Raw genomic sequence first — 23,833 nt, 5'->3', positions numbered from 1 at the left:
ACAAATCAGATGTTATACCACCCCTGCTGACATTATCTGAAATTACAGAAACACCAATTACATCGAGCCACCCACCATTACCAGACTGCTGCTACAACAGCCCCTAGCTGTCGAGCTAGCAATCAAAAGATGTATCTCTTGTCATAAGAAACCCCATTGCTGTTAACATTAGTTTTTTAGTTGTTGTGCCAGGCAGGCAGAATCTCACATTCCCCTCAGATTGTCTCTCAGTAGACTAGTGTGTGTGGATGGCAGCAGCCCCAGTAGTTCTGTGCTGTGCTGTCTCCCATGCACCCAGTGGAGTGGGACTTGTCAAAGGGCAGGGCTGTAATGAGATGTAATGCCTCTCTCTTTCCTTAAGTGAACACTGACCTCCCCGTTGCGCTGCGGTGATCAGAACAGATCTGATCCCTGCTTCACTCCGCTGCTCTGAACAAAGATAGTGCTTTAAGTGCATTTTTAGAGTGTGACTTCCTCATTTAATCAGTACTCATTGTGATAGAGAGAAAGGGGGAGGAGAGAGGAGTAGACGAGAGGAGTGACTGCATGGGAATTGATTTATAACTGCCAACTTCCATGTCATCTCTTTGAATTACGCAACTTTTTTTGAAGTTGAATGGAAAATTCAATTTCTTTATTGAAACCAACGAATTGGAATAAAAGGTTTTAAGATTGAGGGAATTAGGATCAAAGGTCTGGCTGAGCCATCACTTCACAGAGCCAATTGCCCTGATGTCACTGTACAGTAGAGTTAATGAAAACAAGAGACCGATTCATCATGGCATCTCTGAGTGGTCTTTTTCAGGGTCCTTAGAGAGCTTAGCAGAAACCTGCGGGAACATTAATCCGTTGTCTATTACAATTGCACAGTATGGGGTCTTCATAAGTATCTGCTGGCAATAACTCAAGATGATGCTAACAAGTTAGTATTATACATCCCCCCTATATGTAGTTACTTTAATACAGTAACTATTCTGAAGCAAAATTCATATGAACTAGGTGAGGAATCCCAGTTAGCTATAATAGGAATTTCTTCTACCCTTGTATCGGCTGTGTGCTTTGACATGGGACTGGTTAAGGCTCAGGTGCCCACTGTCTACGGCTCGAATTATGTGCCTGAACTGACTTACACAACTCCTACCCATCAACTGCTTATTGACCATGGATGCCCCTTGACCACCATGGACGCTGGACCTCCTACACACAACAAGACGTCATCACAGCCTCAAGCCCAGGTACCATATGAACCAGTTTGCAATGTCTTAGGCACGGTTCACCGGACACAGATTAATAAGGCTAGTCCTGGACTAAAAATGGTTTCGATGGAGATTCTCTATTCAGGTTACTGTTTATTCCAGGACTAGGCTTAATCTGTGTCCGAGAAACTGCCCCTTACTGTTTAAGATTTGTTTTTAATTACCGCCTCCATGTAAAAAGTTAATTGTTGTGCTATAGAGTATGCATCTGCCTGTTAAAGGGATTCTTTTTTAGTATTGGGGAACTTGAAGTGATGCTTCATTCGTAATCATATTTGTGTGATGAACTGTGTTTCTTTATTTCTATAAGTCAACATTACTTCAGTCATACTAAGTCTACAGTATATCTTGAGTTTAAACATTCCATTAAGCATGTCATTTCCTTATTCGCTGTAATGGATGAATCTCTTTACGGTGTTAACTGAGAGTATGTGTAGACTTGTAACCATGTATCCTCTACTGCATTATATGATAAATATTACATTCATAAAGAAATACGACTATGACAATACCCTGCCAGTTACAGCTGTTAAATGGGGGAGACGTGGCCATAGGGTGCTCCCTCCACCAACAGATGCATTTCACCACGTTTGACTTCCTCCCTCCATAGGCCCAGAGGGGACTGAAGTCTGCTTAATCACACCCCATAGAGCACTGCACATCCTCCTTCTCCTTTCCCCTCTGTTCTCTCTCCTTCCATCCATGCAGAGCACTAGACCGTGCTGTCTGCGTTGGCACTGGCCTCTGACCCAAGGCAGGGCACCTCATGCCCACATGCCTCTTCCTTCCCAGGCAGCAAGAAATAGTCTGGCCGTTGCTGGGGAAATGGACAAGTCACTCCTACGAGAGGAGAATTGTAGGAGCAAGGAGCAGCTGGGTATATAAGCGAACACACAATGTAAATGTACCTTTCTGTAACATGGTTGTGATGACAATGATATATGATGTCATTATGTGCGCTCGGGGTTTGTATTCTTTCTTATCTTTCAATACATTGTAAATGTTTTACACCATTTTCTCATCATGGTTATAATTAGCAAATGAGAACATTTATAAGGGCCATTTAAAGTTGAGCTAGTCTTGCTGGGCTAAATTAGGTAAGCTTCAATTTTGGGTTCTATTCAGTCTGTATCGCTGAAGCATTACAGATTGTGCGATAAAAATGTAAAGGTAATTTCCGATTGAGCCGACATATCTAGAGTTTACCAATAATTCAGTCTCCCAAAAAATATAAAAAAATATAAAAAGAATGCAGTCTCCACTAATGCGGAACATTGCCTTTAAATTTAAATCACACTGTAACGCTGAACTTCCATGATACAGATTGAATAGAACCCTAAGGCTAATATTCTACCCAATTATGCTAGTTATAATTTAGCTTTAATTAATAAGCACTGTATTGCTGAATGTCATAGTTATTCACACACACTCAAACATGCTTACCGCTGAGGTATAGCCCTAGACTATGTTGCGTAAATATGCTGGCCCACACTAACTTGGGAGCTCTATAATTCATAAGAATCATAACAATTCTTAAATATTTAAACGCTTTTCAATCCAACATTTCACATATCGTGATATACCCATGTATAAATTGACCAATGACCTTATTGGGGTAATGAAAATATAGTCAGACTTCAATAGGTGTTTCTATATGTTGTTGCCATGGTAACACCCTCCATAGACCACCTCACTTTTGTGGTGTTCTCTGGCTCTGGGTCCTCGTCAGACGCTAAGCATCCCAGCTCTCTTCCTCTGCAGTGTTGCATTACCCAACGAGGCTACGCTGCATGTTTGTTTAGTCGGAGATATGAGAATGCTTCTTGACTTTAGTGCTGCCAGACATCATATCCCTTCCATCCTGATTCACAGCGGCCCCCCTAACCCGGTGGCTTGTTTGTGTTTGTCTCTGCAGACTCCCAGGAATTTTCCATCCTTCCTCGGCCTCCAGGAATATATAGGCTCATTAAAGCAGACTTCCTATATCCTGAGTACAGCAGAAACCGTATGGATGATTAGGGACTGTGACTTTATGAAAGCAACCACAGGGAACCCATAAAGACTACATGGGGGCTGGGAGGAATATTATGGATAGGTGGGACTTGAGAGGTGACAGTAACAGACATCATATTTATGACTTCAACAAATAATACCATATCTTATCCAAGGTTACTTGTAGTTGACTTTATTTGGAATATGCTGTGACTCATGACACTCAAAGGACCTAGAAAGTGAAACCACACTATGAAAAGAGCAACATCCTTCTGGAGTTCTGTACATCTTGTTTTGAAATGGATTTCTGACAGCGATTCACACATTCATTGCAATGAATGAATGGATATTTATCGACTTTGTTGACTCTGAAGACTTGGATTCTACATTTCTGTGCATCCAGTTGCAGTGTTGTAAGTTCTGATACCTCCCTGTAGATGTCAGGGTTACCGCTATTAAATAATGATTAACAAAAAGGCTACTGGCTAAATACAGTCACTGTATTAGTTGAATTCATTCACAATTTTCATTCACAAAAGCATCCTTCAATTACTTCATACAAAATACTGCACAGAGTCACATCACGCAATTGTTTTCAATGACATTTCTAGGGGGGGAACACTTATTGTCTCGACTTTCCATAAATGTATGACCTACTTTGAAAATATATCTTTAAAAAACATTTGGGGGTTTTCTTTTAATTTAAGTAGGTGTGTGTATAATCATGATTGCAGTGTACAGTATAAACAGTATGAGGGTTATTGACACCGTTTTTATTTTGAACATGATATTCCAGGCTCATTATTTTGTTCCATTGCTAGATGAACCAAAACACACACACATTGTGGAACGTGGCTTGCATTACAGGAGCCAGGATTCAATATGTGTACCTTATAAGGATAACGGATGTGTACACGTCAGTAAATTAGACCAGCTCTTGTTGCTCATATGCTCCTCATTACCAGTAGTCCCAACATTCAAGCCATGTGTGCATGCTCATTGCAAAGACATCTTAATAAGGAAAACACTTAAATGCAGTTGGTGAGAGACCACATGACAGTTCAACCATCATCATTTTCTTGTGTTTTCAATTTCTATTGTGATGATTTTGATTTAGTATAAGCTTACTTAGCTTGTTTGCATGTATTGTATTACTTCCGTCCCATAATGTTGTTAGTCGACAACTCTGCAAGCTGCGTTCCAGTAAGGGATAAATAATGTCATAATCATGATCTTATGGAATATTTATTGGATGATTAATTACTTTGTACATGAACAAATATGTAGAAATAATGTTTACTCGTATGTGGAATATTTTTTGTAAACTTTTTATCGATCATGTACATTTTTCCAATGTGTTAGTAATTCAGTCAGTGCAGAAACATTGCTGCTAAAAGTCTTGATGTATTCTTTAATTTTTTTACACAATCTTGCAAGTGGACAGAAAAGCTTAGAAGTAAACCTGCATAATAAAAACTCTATTGTCTGTTAACCTCATCGTTACCATCCTGTTTAATTCAATTAAATTGATAATAATGTGAAAATGATGGGTTGTCCTGTCAGGTCATTCTTCATTTGCATGTGAATGAATAATATTGGGGTTGAATCCGCAGTGACTAATTTCATCCTTTGAACAAATGCTTTTCCCCCAACTCATAGTGATGGGTTACTCATCAGAATTTAACGAGAGAACTTTGTCTTGTTCTTTCATAATTAGCATTGGCTCTGAAATGGCAACTCCAGTTCAAAACTGAAATCAGCTTATTCGTTCTGGCACAGCCACACTCAAGTGGCCTTCTAGAGATAATGCCCCTTGCAAGGAGATAGACACAAATTGGACTGTTATACTGTAATATGAAATTAATGTGTATTTTCTATCTCTCATATATACAATTAAAACGGGAATCAATTAGTTTCAGTAGCAATTTGACTGAAGCTTAAATCCTGGGCCATTTGAGCAATTTCTTATACTTTCTTTCTCTGAGAGCAACTGGGGTGAACCACGAGGTAAAAGCACTAATCCACCTGAAGTTTTAGAGCTGGAACAACCTTGGATTGTGGGAACTAACTTTGCTTGGCTGATGTTACATAATATGTCAGGAAATGGATTTACATAGGAACTAGCAATATTAGTGCCAAAAGTATTGGTGTCAGCCTGACTCAGTCCGCTGTGGAAAACCAGTAAATCATCAGGATAAAGGCTAATATTATTTGTTAACGTCTTGATAGGTGGTAAGAATGTACAGAGTGTAAATTACATTTTAAATGCATGCTTGGATAGTTTCATAGTACGTCAAGCAGTTGATGTGTGTAGGTAAGAGACACTGGGTGTGTGTTTGTACAGTTTGGGACGTTTGGGCTCCAGGCAATCCATGATAAGCCATCTGTAATCACGCCACGTATGTCATTGGGGAGAGAATACACACACACCAGGAATACCCCTCTCTGTTAGCCCACTGGGCATTCTAAAGCTTAACAAAACATGTTAATTTGTTGCCATCCCCATGATGTCACAGCAATGTACTGTAGAGTAGAGTGCCATCCTCATCTTCCTCAATACAGTCTCCACTGGTCCACAATGAAATATCAATCCTTTATTGATTTTACCACTGAAAGATGCCTTGATTTTCAGGTCAGAGTACCTGGAATTCTATAGTCAACACAGACACAGTAAAACCATATGTAGCTAAAGTGTTCAGTCGCTGGAGCTGGGTTCGAGTCCCTGTCGGAGCTACCCCCGAATTCGCTACATTGATGTCAGAAGTGGGATGGTGCCTGGGAGGCGTATTCACGTGAGGGACTTTGTATAGAGAAGCGTGGGGACACGGTCTCTCGAAGGAAGGGGGTTGTGTAATATGATAGATTGACACACAAAATAACTCTAAAGCATAATACAGTCATCTCATACCTTTTTTCACCACTCTTTTCAAGTGTTGAATTTGCATAACAATCATGCAGTCACTGTTTATCAAACCAAACTATAACTTCATAAGAAATTATGCTTAGTGATGCTAAACTAAAGGGTGGATTTGGCTGTGTATCATTCTGAAAGAGCAGCACGGTATACTGGTTACCCCTGAACGACCCCAGACGCTCATCACTTTCCTGGGCGAGCCGAATGCACCCTCTCCCACTCCTTGACTCACCCTGTCTGGCTCTTAGGTTGGAGATAGAGGGAAGCGTCAGAGCATGAAATGCACTGCTCCAGCATTGTCTCCGGAGTTAATGGATACTCAACCCTGAGATGGTAATCTGAGGCAGGCAAGCAAGGAGAGGAAGAGGGCGAGTGGGAACTGGCGTTAGCAAGATTTGCACAGTGTACAAAACATTAGGAACACCTTCCTAATATTGACTTGCATCCCCTTTTGCCCTCAGAACAGCCTAAATTCGTCAAGGCATGGACTCTACAAGGTGTCAAAAGTGTTCCACAGGGATGCTGGCCCATGTTGACAGTTGTGTCAAGTAGTCTGGATGTCTTTTGGGTGGTGGACCATTATTGATACACACGGGAAACTCTTGAGTGTGAAAAACCCAGCAGTGTTGCAGTTCTTGACACAAACCGGTGCGCCTGGGACCTACTACCATACCCTGTTCAAAGGCACTTAAATAAGTGTTTAAGAGACTTGGCTTACTGATATGAGGCAGTACAATTCCTAGAAAGCAGATTAACTCTCTGTGACTCACTTACTCTGGCTCACAGCCGTTTCACCTCAATAAAGCACTAAACACGGACAGCAATGCAAGGTCTGAAAACATCTTAGAAGATGAGTGAAAAAGGAATTTAAAAAGATGATACCGGTTCTTATAACCAATATTTGATTAATGGGCTTCTTATCCAGCCTTTCCTCTAATAATAGCCAATTCAAAGGCTGTCTCGCCTCTTATCGTTAGCCTCAATTCACTTTAGGACAGATTTTCAGTTGATGTCTACAGGTTTTAGACCAATTTCATATCACCAGGTAGTTTACAAATACCTGTTGAATAACGGCAGTAGCCTGTATCAAACACATGAGCATTATCCATGTGTGCTCCATCATATACATCCAGTTTCTTATAAACTATGCCATTGTTTGTGGTGTGTGGAGGATCCATTGCTCTCCTCATTCAGCACACGTCCTGAGTCATTCAGTGAATCTGTCTGAGGCAGTGTAGGGAGGTGTGTGGGAAGTAGAGAAAAGTATGTAGAGGGGGAGGGGAGCCACAGCAGGGTGATATAGACAGGCCGCAATTGGAAAGAATGCCATGTGTCTGTGGAGGACAGAGAGAGAGAGTGAGGGAGAGGACGAGAGAGGGAGAGTAAGGGGAGGAGGGAGCAGAAGGAGGGAGGGAATAGGATCTGAGTGGAGAGTGGAAGCAGCCGGGGCTGACTGCTGAATGAAAGGGCCTCTTGCTCTCCACCACCGTTCGTTTTTGTCCCGCAAAAGAGCACATGTCCAGAGCAAACATAGGAAGCTCTCCAACAGTCAGGCACCAGGGGGAAGGGACAGAATCACCACTACACACAGACCTTTTGGAATTCTGCATCTCTCCATTACTTAGCCCTACAGGTGGCAGGGTGAACTACCATTGCAATGAGCAGGGTAAGTGTAAAGGGAGTTGAGCTGCTGTCCCGGTGGCTGTTGGTCCTACTGGTCCTACTCGCACCCCAACATGGGAACACACACCCCCAGTGCCTGGATTACAAGCCCCCCTTCCAGCCACGGGAGCCTCTGGTCTTCTGTAAGGAGTACGCCAAGTTTGGTTGCTGTGACCTGGAGAAAGATGACAAAATCTCCCAAAACTTCTACAAGATCATGGACTACTTTGACTACTCGGGTTACATGACCTGTGCGAAATACATACGCACCATCCTCTGTCAGGTAAATTGAAGTCTGTCAGTAGTCGGATGTTAGCCAATGCCTCCTTATCTAAAACTGTCCACAAAATTATCCACTATGTCCTGTTCTGAACTGGTTATTTCTTTCAAAGCAGTCAAGGGATACACAGTTAAAAAAAGGTAGAACCCTTTTTGGAACCGAAAATTGTTCTTCAAAGGGTTCTCTATGAGGACAGCCGTAGAACACTTCTAGGTTCTAGATAGCACCTTTTTTTTCTAAGAGTGCAGGATATTTGTGGAATGGATTATCTTCTTGCATGTTTTTAAAAACGTTTCACTTGTTATAAAATTCTAATTCATCACAGGATATAAACCATTTTATACAGATTAAGCTATCATATTTCATGAAACTATATTTCATTCCGATTTTTACACAGTGGCACCCCCTTCATTACTGAAATGTATGTGAACATCATAATAATTACATACCCCAGGCCTTTCCACATGTGCACGCTGTAGAACAAATTACAGTTGGAGGGATTATGTAAGGCCTTGACTTGTCTGTTCGACCATGAGATAAATCAGCACTGTTACCAATGGTGGATTTTGTGGCCTGAACCACAGTACCACAACATCACTACTGGCTGGATGACTTATTTCTCCTCTCCAATGATGAGAATCGCAGACCATGTGAACGTGTCCTCAGCTTTGTTTGGTTTTGGATCCAGTGGAAGTGAGCTGTTGTGTTCGGCTCTCAGCTCTCCTATCAACCATGCTAAGGTACAGGCAGTGTGGTCAGTGGCTGGAGACCCAATGCCCACGGCCACTTAGCCAGGGTAAACTCTGCTCAATGATGCCCTTTGTCCGGATAGTTATCATATATACAGGGGGCTGCTTGTGATCTGTCAAGAGGCCCACTGACCACCAGCCAAACATCGATTTCCTCTCTGGTCACTGAACAGGATATACAGTATCATATTTAAACTGGAGGGAGGGAGGGAGAGCAGGAGGGAGAGGGAGGTAAGGCGTTTAATCCAGCTGAATTAGTTGAAGGAACTATAATGTCTACTTGTGGTAGGATTAAGGCTGACTATTGGCTTACAAAACAAATAGTAAAATTGACGTCAACATTTAACTCAATATAGCCTATCCTATACGTCCTTCCCAACGTTGGAAGCTGAGAAGTCTCACATTTACAGTAATCGTGGCAACGTGGAACTTTGAAGGGTTGTCCTATACGATGTGGCACATGTGCACTCTCTCATTACCGCCCATCCCTTTTGGAAGGAGGGCCGTTTTAGAGGTTTCTTTGAGTGTATTTATGTTGACTTTGGTGACTCATGGAGAAAAGGAAACCAACACACACAGCTTTAACCCTACCAGCTCACCCTGCACTGTGTACTTAACCATTTTACTACTGTCCTTCTTTGCTCTATCACAGTGTTTGTTTATTTATTTATTTATTTTATTTTTCTTTCGTCTTTTTTTTTTAGGGGGGTAGATCAGCTTTAATATTTCAGATAGATTGTAACTTCCATCAATGTAATTGTCTGCATCACTTCCAATCCCCCATATGTTTTTTTTTTCTCGCAAATATATATATATATATATATATATATATATATATATATATATATATATATATACATATATATATATATACACAAATATATATATATATATACACACATACACATACACATGTACACATACATACACACATATATATACATACATACATATATACATACATACATCCATACACACACACATATTCTTTTTAAAATTATATTTCCCTTCATTACTTTCCAACCCCACCACCCCTTCCCCAATTGGAGTAAACTAGTGAACAACAACGCTTAGGCCTCTACTTCCAGCCCATACATACTATATACATTTTATGGACACAGTCAGATTCTATAATAATTATATTTAGTTTGTTTTCACTCCTGAACTTCCTCCGATCATTTTCATAATGTCCATCTGGTTTGCTTCTATATGCCATATTTTTCTAACTGTGCTCTTTCACAAAAGCTCTTAACCTATAACCTATATACTTATTATGGACACAGTATGCTTTACATTAGTTATCTTGTTGTTATTAGTTGTTGTTATTAGTCCCATCCTATTAGTATGTATCCCCCATATAAATAACATTCTATTGGTAGCAAGAATTTTATATAATAATTTAAATTGAAAAATTAAAAGTTTTGAAATCGGCGTCGTTTTGCATATCAATTCATAAACACTATGCCATGGAATCGGTACATCAAAAATCTCTTCCCAACTATTTTGCTATCTATATGGGACGGCTGTCAATCCTTTGGTCCTTAAATGAAACTGGTATACTTTTTTATTTATCACAATTTTCTTTAACCAAGTATATTCTTTAATGCAAGGCCGACAGACAAGTTCCTTACTTTTTCCCCCTTCCATTTTCCTTTTCCATTTTTGCGGTAATGCTGCAATTATTTGGTTGTAATTTTGGGTAGAGCAGACATTTCCATATGTTTTCGTTAGCTGCATAACTCCACCAGTCCTACCGATAATATCATTTACGAAGATTATACCTTTTTTAAACATTTTGTCCCCCAAAAAAGTTTTTTTATCAATTAGTATATTTGAGATTAACCACAATATTTGTTGCACTATTTGTTCTGTCGTTTCTGGAGGATTAAATTGAAATTGCAACCAACTTTCTATGGCTTGTTTTAGAAATAGTGATATTTGGGAGATTATTTCCTTTTCAAATAACTTAAAGTGAGAGGTTGTAATCTGAATAAAGGAAAAAAGGCCATTCTTGAACATTGGGTGAGACAATCTTACTAATTTGCTAGAGAACCAGTTCGGATGGTAACTTTTGTATGACTGAATCTCAAGTCTCAAATCTTCAAGTTGTGGATTTAAAAGAAAACATGAATCATCAGTGTACAATGACACCTTTGTTTTTAAGCCCTGGATTTCTAATCCCTTGATATTATTGTTGGATCTGATTTTAATAGCTAACATCTCGATGGCAATAATAAATAGATAGGCCGATAGTGGACAACCTTGTTTCACTCCTCTTGACAGTTGAAAACTTTCGGAGAAATAGCCATTATTTACTATTTCACACCTAAGGTTACTATACATGATTTTAACCCAATTTATAAGAGATTGTCCAAAATTGAAATGCTCCAGGCATTTATATATAAAACCCAATCGTACTTTATGAAATGCCTTTTCGAAGTCTGCTATGAATAGTAGGCCTGGTTTCACAGATTTTTCATAGTGTTCTATTGTTTCCAGTACTTGCCTGTATCGCCCATGTAAAAAAAAACACTGAAGTGTAAGGGACCTAATTTTTTTAATGGACTGGATCTTTATATTTTCCACTCTATCACAGTGTTTGTGCGTATGCATGTGGTAATACTAGTCTATGGTTGTTTCCATGCTAAAATGTACAATTTGTAACATCACATCTGGTTGCCATCTCTGTGAACAAAAGGCACGTGGAGTTAAATTTGACGGATTGCTGTTGTCAGAGCTCCCCATCCCATCCAACGCAGTATTTCCAAATAATTTAAACAGAACATTATAGTTGGCTAAATGACTGCATTGTCAGGGCTGCCTGCAGTAGAGGCCAGAGGAGTACAACGTATGACAAAACGAGATGAAACAAGGCAAAGAGCAATGCCCAGGGCCCAGTTGTTTTATTTATTATCTATCTGGATTAGGATTATTTGCATAGAAATATAATGAATAGAACCGTCAAATCATTGACTTGAATGGGGACTCCCGTTCTAGTCATTCTATTTCTATGCATTTAATCCTATCTGATAGGCGAAATCCAGATAGCTAACGTTTGAAAAACATGGCCCTGTTGATTTTGGGCTGAATTAGACAATAAATTATATGGTTAGGCGTAACGCTGGTATGTTTATTACAGAAAGTCATTGAAAGGTAATTGTCAACAAGAGGTTTGTGCCTATGTTCGTCGTAGTTCTATAGCATCTTACATTCAGAGATTCACTTTTTCACCTTGGATTGTAATTGAAACAAATAAGCATGGCATGATATCAATCCTGCTTTGAGTAGCTTCACTGAACACTGGGCTCTTTTGATACAATTTCTCTGGATAGTTCCATGACATGTAATAAAGAAATGGGACCCAGCATGGCTGGGTTTTTTTGTAAAGACTTGAAAGGGGTGGCACCCTGCTGGGAGATAAGCTGGGAAACTATACTGAACAACAATATAAACGCAACATGCAACAATTTCATAGATTTTACTGAGTTACCGTTCATATGAGGAAATCAGTCAATTGAAATAAATGAATTAGGCCCTAATCTCTGCATTTCACATGACTGGGAATACAGATACAGTGAGGGAAAAAAGTATTTGATCCCCTGCTGATTTTGTACGTTTGCCCACTGACAAAGAAATGATCAGTCTATAATTTTAATGGTAGATTTATTTGAACAGTGAGAGACAGAATAACAACAAAAAAATCCAGAAAAACACATGTCAAAAATGTTATAAATTGATTTGCATTTTAATGAGGGAAATTAGTATTTGACCCCCTCTCAATCAGAAAGATTTCTGGCTCACAGGTGTCTTTTATACAGGTAACGAGCTGAGATTAGGAGCACACTCTTAAAGGGAGTGCTCCTAATCTCAGTTTGTTACCTGTATAAAAGACACCTGTCCACAGAAGCAATCAATCAATCAGATTCCAAACTCTCCACCATGGCCAAGACCAAAGAGCTCTCCAAGGATGTCAGGGACAAGACTGTAGACCTACACAAGGCTGGAATGGGCTACAAGACCATCGCCAAGCAGCTTGGTGAGAAGGTGACAACAGTTGGTGCGATTATTCGCAAATGGAAGAAACACAAAAGAACTGTCAATCTCCCTCGGCCTGGGGCTCCATGCAAGATCTCACCTCGTGGAGTTGCAATGATCATGAGAACGGTGAGGAATCAGCCCAGAACTACACGGGAGGATCTTGTCAATGATCTCAAGGCAGCTGGGACCATAGTCACCAAGAAAACAATTGGTAACACACTACGCCGTGAAGGACTGAAATCCTGCAGCGCCCGCAAGGTCCCCCTGCTCAAGAAAGCACATATACAGGCCCGTCTGAAGTTTGCCAATGAACATCTGAATGATTCAGAGGAGAACTGGGTGAAAGTGTTGTGGTCAGATGAGACCAAAATCAAGCTCTTTGGCATCAACTCAACTCGCCGTGTTTGGAGGAGGAGGAATGCTGACTATGACCTCAAGAACACCATCCCCACCGTCAAACATGGAGGTGGAAACATTATGCTTTGGGGGTGTTTTTCTGCTAAGGGGACAGGACAACTTCACCGCATCAAAGGGACGATGGACGGGGCCATGTACCGTCAAATCTTGGGTGAGAACCTCCTTCCCTCAGCCAGGGCAATGAAAATGGGTCGTGGATGGGTATTCCAGCATGACAATGACCCAAAACACACAGCCAAGGCAACAAAGGAGTGGCTCTAGAAGAGGCACATTAAGGTCCTGGAGTGGCCTAGGCAGTCTCCAGACCTTAATCCCATAGAAAATCTGTGGAGGGAGCTGAAGGTTCGAGTTGCCAAACGTCAGCCTCGAAACCTTAATGACTTGGAGAAGATCTGCAAAGAGGAGTGGGACAAAATCCCTCCTGAGATGTGTGCAAACCTGGTGGCCAACTACAAGAAACGTCTGACCTCTGTGATTGCCAACAAGGGTTTTGCCACCAAGTACTAAGTCATGTTTTGCAGAGGGGTCAAATACTTATTTCCCTCATTAAAATGCAAATCAATTTATAACATTTTTGACATGTGTTTTTCTAGATTTTTTTGTTGTTATTCTGTCTCTCACTGTTCAAATAAACCTACCATTAAAATTATAGACTGATCATGTCTTTGTCAGTGGGCAAATGTACAAAATCAGCAGGGGATCAAATACTTTTTTCCCTCACTGTATGCATCTGTTGGTCACAGATACAGTACCTTAAAAGAAATGGGCCTCAAAAGGTGCCATGATGTGATATAGCTTACATTTTGTATAAAATTAAGGCATTTCATACATGCTTTTGTGTATGTTCCTTTTATCAGCTATATGCCCACATTTGTCAGTTCTTACCTACTAGTTTTATACTGTACCCCCTACTCAGACATATAGTGTGGCTGTGCATTACACATACCACCTCCAGATTGCCCCCTTTTTGTTTACATCACTGCCTGGCAATCATGTGATTTGCATAATACATCCAGCAATTTATGGTCAGCAACAGATTTCAAACCTGAGTTGGCCAGTGCTGTTGATGTTAAACGCTTTGATGTTGAGTTTTTGAGCAGTGTTTTCGATGGCACCTTTGAGAGAGCATATCCCAGATTGAAATGGAAGGAAATAAAAAATTACTCAGTAGAACTCCAAAACACATTATGCCCCCTTTGCTTTAGACTTGGAATCATTATATCATTAATCAGAGTCTTTGTAACGGAATTGTCTCTTTCAGTACCAGTTGTTACAGTGGTTTATATGTTTTGCATCATTGTCCCAATGGTTTACAGTCTCAAAATGGGTGTAATTTTGTGGCTTTTACTTAATAAGGGATGTTCTAAGATGCTTTTAAACAGGCCTTATTTATAGCCAGAGTAGTCATTACCGGCTGGTCTGGTGAGTACTGAGAGGAGAAAAGGACAAGCTGAATTTCAAATGTTTACAAGCCTAGGGAGAGTTCATCATGAAAATAGCTGCACAGTATCATGAACAGACATGGCATAGTATTAACCTGTAGACTATGCTTTTGAAGTTTCAATATGAGATTACACAAAGTGGCTATAGCCCACAGTTTAAGTGGTAGCTCATTATGAAAGTTATCAGCCAATAAGGTAGGTCTACTGATCATTGAGTTTTGCTCATAAGCGTGTGTAGTCTGAGCCCCAATGACTCTGCCACTTTTCAAACAAGGTTTCCTTATCCTTGCAGGAGTGCTCTCCCTACTCTGCCCACCTGTACGATGCTGAGGATGCCAACACGCCCATGAGGGAGCTGCCAGGCCTGTGCGGAGACTACTGCTCTGAGTTCTGGCACCAGTGCCGCTACACCATTAGCCTGCTCACCGACAACAATGCCACCGTGGGCATAGAGGAGGACCGCAATAAGTTCTGTAACTTCCTGGAGCTCAAAGACAGGGAGTACTGCTACCCCAACGTGCTCTCCGACGACAAGCTCAATGCCAACCTGGGAGACGTTCGGGCGGACCCCGAGGGCTGTCTGCAGCTGTGCCTACAGGAGGTGGCCAACGGCCTGAGGAACCCGGTGGCCATGGTCCCCGCTGGCGACGGAACCCACCGCTTCTTTGTGGCCGAGCAGCTAGGCTACGTGTGGGCGTACCTTGCCAACGGATCCCGTATTGACCGGCCCTTCCTCAACCTGACCAAGGCAGTGCTCACCTCTCCCTGGGCGGGGGATGAGAGGGGCTTCCTCTGCATGGCCCTCCACCCGCGCTTCACGGTGGTGCGGAAGGCCTACGTCTACTACTCTGTTTCCGTGAAGAAGGAGGAGAGGATCCGCATTAGTGAGTTCACACTGTCCACTGATGATATGAACCAACTAGACCACTCCTCAGAGAGGTAAGAGATGTATCACCAAATGGCATGGACTGAATCAGAACCTGTGGTGTCATTGGCTCCATTCACATGCATGTATTTGACATTTTGAAACAATACAAATCTGAATGAACCAGCGGATGATGTTTAGTCATGAGTGGTTTTCTTTGTAGAACTATTTTGGAAGTGGTGGAACCTGCCTCTAACCACAATGGGGGCCAGCTTCTCTTCGGGCACGATGGCTACCTCTATATCTTCATCGGCGATGGGGGAAGAGCAGGGGACCCCTTTGGCAAGTTTGGGAACTCCCAGAATAAGTGAGTCACTGTGCTCTATACATTTCAAATGATTTGAGGGGAAACAAATTAAGTAATTTAGCTTATATCTAGCCTTCACACCATGTTGATGTTTTTTGAAGGTCAGAATGATATGTTTGCTTCAGAGACCTACATTTTTAAAGAGTTGAAGATATAGTTATCTTTCAACTAAGGACACCTAAACAGTGGTGTTGGAGTATTAGAGCTAGTAGTGGACGGAAAGGCTTAATGTGATGCGTCTGGCTCTTTAAAGTATACTTATTTACAGGCATTTAACATACAAAAATTACAGGAAAAATAGGAGTTCAAAAAGTTCAACCTATATCGTGACATCTTTGTTTATGCCAGGAGATATACTGTAAATACAAGCTACAGCAAAGGGACCACAGGGCACAATTAGTATTTTACTGTGTTTGTAAACTGTATTAGTCAACTCCCACATTATGTGACATTCTCATATGATAACATAGTGATACATTATTCTATTTAAAAAAAACGGAAAATCCTTTTGCCCTGGTAAATGTCTAGTAATTATTATATTCATGGTTGACTAATACACGTCGTTTAGATTAACTTTATTTCTGAGTTGTTGTCACTTTGAATGTCATAAACAAGTTTAATATTCCAGAAGATGAATTGACTCCGGAGGGTAGAATAATCTTTTACTAGAAACTTTGACTAGAAATTGGCAAGCTCTAGACATTGTGGGAGTGACAAATGTATGGATTAAAGCGCAGCGTTTTCCAATTAACTTTATACAGGACCTTCAGCAATGCCACTCAGCAGCTATTCATGAAAGTGCGATTTTTTGACCTTACTTGTCAATGGTGCCAACGCTTTGGTAACATTGGGAGAGAATCGCCATGTATGACCTCAACCCCTGAGCATTTGACATGACAAACATTCAGCTCAAGGCTATGTGTACATTCATGAAGACAGACACGACAGTTGTTCACAATATTAGCATTGGCACTGTAGGTTTAGCTTTCTCCTGGCAGGGACCAGGGCAGGGGTTGGCATTGCCCAGAATCTACATAGTGTCACAGGGCCATTCAGAAATGACTCAAAGGCAGCCCAAAATGTTTTGCTGAAAGTGACCTACCTCCATAGTTATAACACAATGGCAGAATTGTACAGACAGTGATATTATGAGAAACTCTAAACTCTTCTTTGGGGAAAAACATCACTGAACTTTGGACAGTCTGTGTCTTAGAATGCATTTTTATTTTGAACCATGGGCAAGGACAGGGCATAGCAGGTTGTAAGTGAGTGCCACCCCCACATCACGTGGGTCAGTGGCCAGAGTCTGGACCTGCAGTGCCAGGCCAAAGGTAATATTTATGGAGAATGATGTCGGACGATGTCTGGCGTGTTCTTACCATGTGATAATCACTACAGTGTTGCGTAGTAGAGCTTAAAGGGACGTTTACCCCTCCTTTTAAAGACCTGAGTGGTAGAATATCTGCTATTCTGTTCAGAATATTAGGATGTAGATGTAAGAGGAGGCTGGTGGGAGCAGCTGTTGGAGGACAGGCTCATTGTAATGGCTGAAATGGAATGAATGGAACAGTGTCAAACGAATCATAAAAAATATGGAAAACACATGATTGACTCTGTTCCATTAACTCTATTCCAGCCTAAACAATGAGCCCATCCTCCTAACTTCAACAGCAGCAAGACGTACAGTAAGAGCAGGTGCTCTAAATCAACCTTGTTATGCATTATTCTCAGAATAGGGTTATGTCTAGTTCATAGTTGGGTAGCTCTAGTGTATAGCAGAATTCATGCATGCAGAAATAGAGGGATCTTTACATCACAGCTTTACCCCGGGGGCGGTACTTACGGTAAAGGCATTCCATTGAGTTGCATTGGGTGGAAACATCCCTTTTAGCTCATCCCAGAAGAAGAAGGATGAGCAGAGGGTTTCTTGACAGCCAATGAGTGGAAGGCCAGGGATATGAGGGTTGTGGTACCTGCCAAGGCTAATATTTACATAAGACGCTGTGGGCCGCATAATATTATGTGTATATGAGAGAGAGAGAGAGAGAGTGAGAGAGAGAGAGAGAGAGAGAAAAAGACAGAGAGAGACAGAGAGAGACAGAGAGAGAGACAGAGAGAGAGTGAGAGAGAGAGAGAGAGAGAGAGAGAGAGAGAGAGAGAGAGAGAGAGAGAGAGAGAGAGAGAGAGAGAGAGACCCCTATGTATTTATTTGGACAGTGAAGCTAAAACGATTCATTTGGCTTTATTCTTCAGCATTTTGGATTTGAGACCAAATGTTTGATATGAGGTGACAGCACAGAATGTCACCTTTTATTTGAGGGTATTTTCATATATATGTTTTATTGTTAAGAAGTCAAAGCACTTTATGTATGTATTCCCCCTATTTGAAGTTGTCATACGTATTTGGACAAATTCACTTATAGTGTATTAAATATAGTCAAAAGTTTAGTATTTGATCCCATATTCCTAGCACGCAATGACTACATCAAGCTTGTGACTCAGATTATGTTGTGCCCAGTAGAAATAAATGGTAAATAATGTATTGTGTCATTGGAGTCACTTTTATTGTAAATAAGAATATAATATGTTTCTGAACACTTCTACATTAATGTGGATTTTACCATGATTACTGATAATCATGAATTAATCATAAATAATGATGAGTGAGAAAGTCACAGAGGCATAAATATAATTCCCCCTAAAAAATTATTTGGGGGTATGATCTTTGTGCATCTATAACTTTCTCACTCATCATTAATCATAAATGTATTTGATGACTGTTGTGATACACCAGCCTGGTCTCGTAACATAGTAAACGTAAAGTTTAAATCTCATCACGGATAACTTTAGCATTTTAGCTAATTAGCAACTTTTCAACTACATACTACTTTTTGCTGCTTTGCAACTACTTAGCATATTAGCTAACCCTTCCCCTCACCCTAACCATTTTAGCTAACCCTAACCTTAACCCTTTAACCTAACTCCTAAACTTAACCCTAACCCCTAGCCTAGGTAACGTTAGCCAGCTAGCTAACATTAGCCACCTAGCCACCTAGCTAGAATTCTTAATATATCATACATTTAACAAATTCGTAACATATTGTACGTTTTGCAAAGTCGTAACATATCATACGAAATGGGTAATGGGCATCCACAAATTAATATATACCATATGAAACGTAACATATCATACTAAATGGAGTGTCTCAGATTTACTTACAGATTAATACAAAATGCTCTGAGACCAGGTTAAATACACATACACAAATTAAACACAATGACAGAAGCATACACTAAAATGCTCTTACATTTTCCTATGACTACAACTCAGTTAAACTCCACCCCTGTGTGTGTAGGTCCACTCTTTTGGGCAAGGTGCTGCGTCTCGATGTGGACAACAATGATGACATGGACCCCTACAGCATCCCGTCGGACAATCCTTTCCTGGGGGAGAAGGGCTCGCTGCCTGAGATCTATGCCTACGGGGTGCGCAACATGTGGCGCTGCTCCATCGACCGGGGCGACCCCATCACCAGGCAGGGCCGTAGCCGACTGTTCTGTGGGGATGTGGGGCAGAACAAGTTTGAAGAGGTGGACCTCATCGTCAAGGGTGGCAACTACGGCTGGAGAGCCAAGGAGGGCTTCTCCTGCTATGACAACAGGTTGTGTCGCAACTCCTCTCTTGGTGAGTAGGCTATTCCTCCTACAGGCTTGGTAGAGGTGGCATACTGATTCTCTATGACGAATCAGTTCATTATTTGGTGAAGAGGTTCAGATATGTATTAAATCCCTTAATCAGTGTAAAATTCTTGCAGTTTCCAAAGCGAGATAGATGTATTATTGTGTTTAATTTTTTCTGCTCAGATGACATCCTGCCTATTTTCGCTTACCCCCACAAACTGGGGAAGTCAGTCACTGGAGGCTACATATACCGCGGCTGCCAGATGCCTAATCTCAATGGCCTCTACATATTCGGGGATTTCATGAGTGGGTGTGTGTTTATACAACATAACCTACATTTATCCAATGTTATACTGATTAATATGCTTAAAATGTTTCATAGAATGTCATGCTTCGAAAAAGAGTTGATACACAAATGTTCATAAAATTGAAAGATCATTACCAAATGTTTCAAATGCATAAAAACAATAGCATTACAATATTATATTTTTGCCCTAAAACTCACTGGACACATGCACAATCTGAGTGACTCCTTGTCTGCCTAGACGCCTGATGTCACTGAAGGAGAACCAAAGCACTGGGAAGTGGGAGTACAAGGAGATCTGTATGGGAAAAGGCCAGACGTGCCGATTCCCCAAACTTATCAACAGCTATTACAAATACATCATCTCCTTTGCTGAAGATGAGGCAGGTAACCTTGACAACTAGCTTTGCATGTTTTTGTGTCTTTTTTTGTTTTTGTTCGTACTGATCCGTACATGAAAAGGCCATTAGGGGATGCATGCTGCTTGTGAATTCACTCACCCAAGACAACCATGGAAAATGGTCTGCTTCTCTGAGTTAATTCATGATGAGCCTCTGCTGCTTTTGAACAGAAATAAAGAAATAACACACCCAGTTCAAGTCCAGTGGTGCACCACTTAGTGCATGCTCTTTAGCTTCAGATAAGTCTCAAAAAGCAAACTTTTTCAGAATGCTTGACTTCAAAGCTGATTTGATTAGAGTGGGAAGGGGTTCAAAAGAAAGGGGTTGTCTTCATTTCACTTTGAAAGTGTTGCATATCTTTGTGCTGGGTCTTAGATCCTTTTTTCCTCTCGTTTCTAGGGGAGCTGTACTTCCTGGCAACGGGAGCTCCCAGTGCGTCTGCCAGAGCAGGGGTGATCTATAAGATAGTGGATCCATCCAGGTATTAAACAAGGGTCACAAGTCCCAACAGCCATCTCGGATTAATGGCAGATTCCCAAAACAGACATACCTTTGCCAGATATACTAATGTCTATTGTCCATCCAATTATTGATGTGGTCTTCAATCCCTCTTTGTTTGTTTAGAACATCTCTTACTTGAACTGTGTAATCAGCAAATGTAATCGCTCTGTGTCACGCTAAGGGAATATCTGCTAAATCTTTTACCTTAACTGCAATTTACTGAATATAATGTGCTCATCTATGATAGAACTGTTCTTCATGTGGTTACGATAACGTATGATTAAAATTACACTATACTGTATTAGTAGGAGATAGAGTTGTCATGGGCAGCATTGAAAAAAATGAATTGTTTGATGGATTTCTCTCACCATCTAGGAGAGCACCTCCAGGCAAGTGCAGCTTCAAGCCAGCGCTTGTCAAGATTAAGGGCAAGCTGATTCACTTCCACCCGAAGGAGGGTAAGTGACACCACAAACAAACACGCGTTCCTTTGCAGGCTATCATGAGTCATAACACATCTCGGTCAGTTGGAGTGCTCTAAAGGGCTGTTTCTCTCGCTTGACTTCCTCTCTACAGAGTTTGTCATTGACAAGAAGCCGACGACCACTACTACGGCTAGAACAACAGCTACCACCACGCTCCGTACTCCTCTGACCACCATGCGCTCTACGACGATGAGACCTAGCTACAGACGTACAACTGCAACCCTGAAGGCTACTGCTAAACCTGCAACGACAAGGGCTACAGTTAAACCTGCAACAACACCTTCCAACCCCACCTCAATGCAGCAGAGGCCTACTGGAACCGCTTCACATGCACTGACCACCTCATGGAGGCAGGTAACGACGGCCAGGCCAGGTCATGCCACCACTCCTTCCCGGCAGAGACCGTCATTGTCCTACACCAGGCCCACTGTTACCCTGAAGCCCCGACCACTGTTGACAACTGGAGCCAGAAGGCCCTCTCCACCAACAGCACGACCGTTAACCCGACCACAACCACACGCTACAGTCAGACCCTCTCCACTAGGGGTTACGACCAATCGGCCCCAGACCACACCAAGGCTCATGTACTGGACAGCTGCAACAAAGCCCACCACCCAGAGACCTAACTTCACTCTCTCAAAGGCCCAGGACAAGTTCCTGAAAGGCCAGAGTGACAAGATAGACCATTCCACAGGGAACTGGGTCAACAAGAAGGACCGGGGCTCCAAACCTGGGAAGCAGCGGCGACGGAAGCACCGGGCTGGGTCGGTGCGGCTGATCAGTGCAGAGCAGCTGTCGGACCGTGGGCGGGTGGAGATTTACATACGGGGGGAGTGGGGCACAGTGTGTGATGACTTGTTTAGCAGTAAAGCGGCTACGGTGGTGTGCCAGCAACTAGGCTTCCCTGTAGCCCTGCGTGTGGCTAAACGGGCGGAGCTGGGGGGCGGCAGTGGCAGTATCCTGCTAGATGATGTGGAGTGTGAGGGCACAGAGAGGACATTACTGGACTGCAAACGGGCAAAGGTGGGCAAGCACAACTGTGCACACGATGAGGATGTGGGAGTGGTGTGTGGCTACCACCACGACGAGGATAAATAATGAGCCAAAGGACGTCTGACTGGGGGATCATTACTACTCTCCTGTGCTTGAACAGAAACTTCCTCTATGTAATGTACTTCAGGGCACAAACTGTGGTCAGACACATCTCACCCCTCTAATCCCCCACACATACTCACGTAAACACACATGCACGTGTGCACGCACACACACACACACACACACACGTGATGATTAACAACAATTGTTGATTGTAGACTAGACTTTCTGATGCTTTACTTCAGAGGCATCATCCCTTTCCTTCCCTTCCCTTGCCTCCCTCCTAGAAAAATGTATATCACTTTACAATACTGCCCTCAGCTGGATAAAAAGGCATACATTTTGTTGAAAACGTTATTTTTTACATTGTATGAATTGATAATCACATCTATATATATATATGTTTTCTTTTTCTTTTTAATAAAACAAAAACTTTCTACATGTGAAGAAGTGATATTAGTCAAAATAATAATAATAACAATAATGATATAAATGAGGAAAATGCTGGACATTGTGTGTTTTATTATTGTAAAATTTGACAGATTATATTTGTAAACAGTTTTCAAGGTACAGGGTGCCTTTGAGATTAATAAACTGAGATTTCAATTTCATTCTTGCTCCTCATTTTTACTCAAGCAAGCATACTGCATCACCCATGGAGAACCAGATACAACTACACTGTTACCCAGAGGACTAAAGCTGCGTTCACATGCTTGTCGGAACTAGGAAACTCAGAAATGTCCTACTTGCCAATAGGTTGTAGTTATACACGTGCCACGTTCAACCATTTAGCAAGTTGGGCATTTCCGAGTTTCCTAATTCCGACTAGCATGTGAACGCAGCATTAGTAATGCTGGACGCTAAGGGAGAGGGTGGTTTCATGGGCTCATGGGAAATTGAGAAGTCGTAAATCCGGCATGAATGTGTTCACGTGCTTTTGAAGTCGGAACAATTATTCAACCAATAAGATGTTAGCTAGCTTGATAATCTAGCTAACATTGATAATAATAAAGTTAGCTAGTTTGCCTAACATTGACACATGATCAAAATAGCTATATTCTCCATATTGACAAGGTTGTAAGTAATTGTCAGAAACTGATTTGTTGTAATCTTTTGGTTGATCAGGTAAAAAGGTCAGTGGGGAAACGTCACAACTTGACAACAATATTTATTTGAGTTTCCCACTTGTAATCAGTGGTGTAAAGTACTTAAGTAAAATTACTTTAAAGTAGGCTACTACTTAAGTAGTTTTTTTTGTCTCTCTGCACTTTACATTACTATTTATTTTTACAACTTTTACTTAACTAGATTCCTAAATAAAATAATGTACTTTTTACTCCATACATTTTTCCTGACACCCAAAAGTACCCCTTACACTTTGAAT

The 23,833-nt window shown here is 41.3% G+C and overlaps 1 protein-coding gene across 1 annotated transcript; it reads left to right on the top strand.

The window, feature by feature from the left end:
* Positions 1–7,819: 7,819 nt before the first annotated feature.
* Positions 7,820–22,452, top strand: LOC311101238 (HHIP-like protein 1; the record flags this gene model as incomplete). The annotated part of the gene is made up of 9 exons (XM_084142350.1): positions 7,820–8,107; positions 15,043–15,689; positions 15,839–15,982; positions 19,339–19,667; positions 19,847–19,973; positions 20,209–20,354; positions 20,768–20,849; positions 21,245–21,327; positions 21,446–22,452. The coding sequence occupies 9 exons, from the start codon at positions 7,820–7,822 to the stop codon at positions 22,450–22,452; spliced, it is 2,853 nt and encodes a 950-aa protein (XP_083998476.1).
* Between the last annotated feature and the right edge of the window lie 1,381 nt (positions 22,453–23,833).

The sequence above is a fragment of the Coregonus lavaretus genome (genome assembly GCF_964263955.1).
Source record: "Coregonus lavaretus genome assembly, chromosome: 26".
Classification (NCBI taxonomy): Eukaryota; Metazoa; Chordata; class Actinopteri; order Salmoniformes; family Salmonidae; genus Coregonus; species Coregonus lavaretus.
This window is presented reverse-complemented; position numbering and strand designations above follow the sequence as displayed.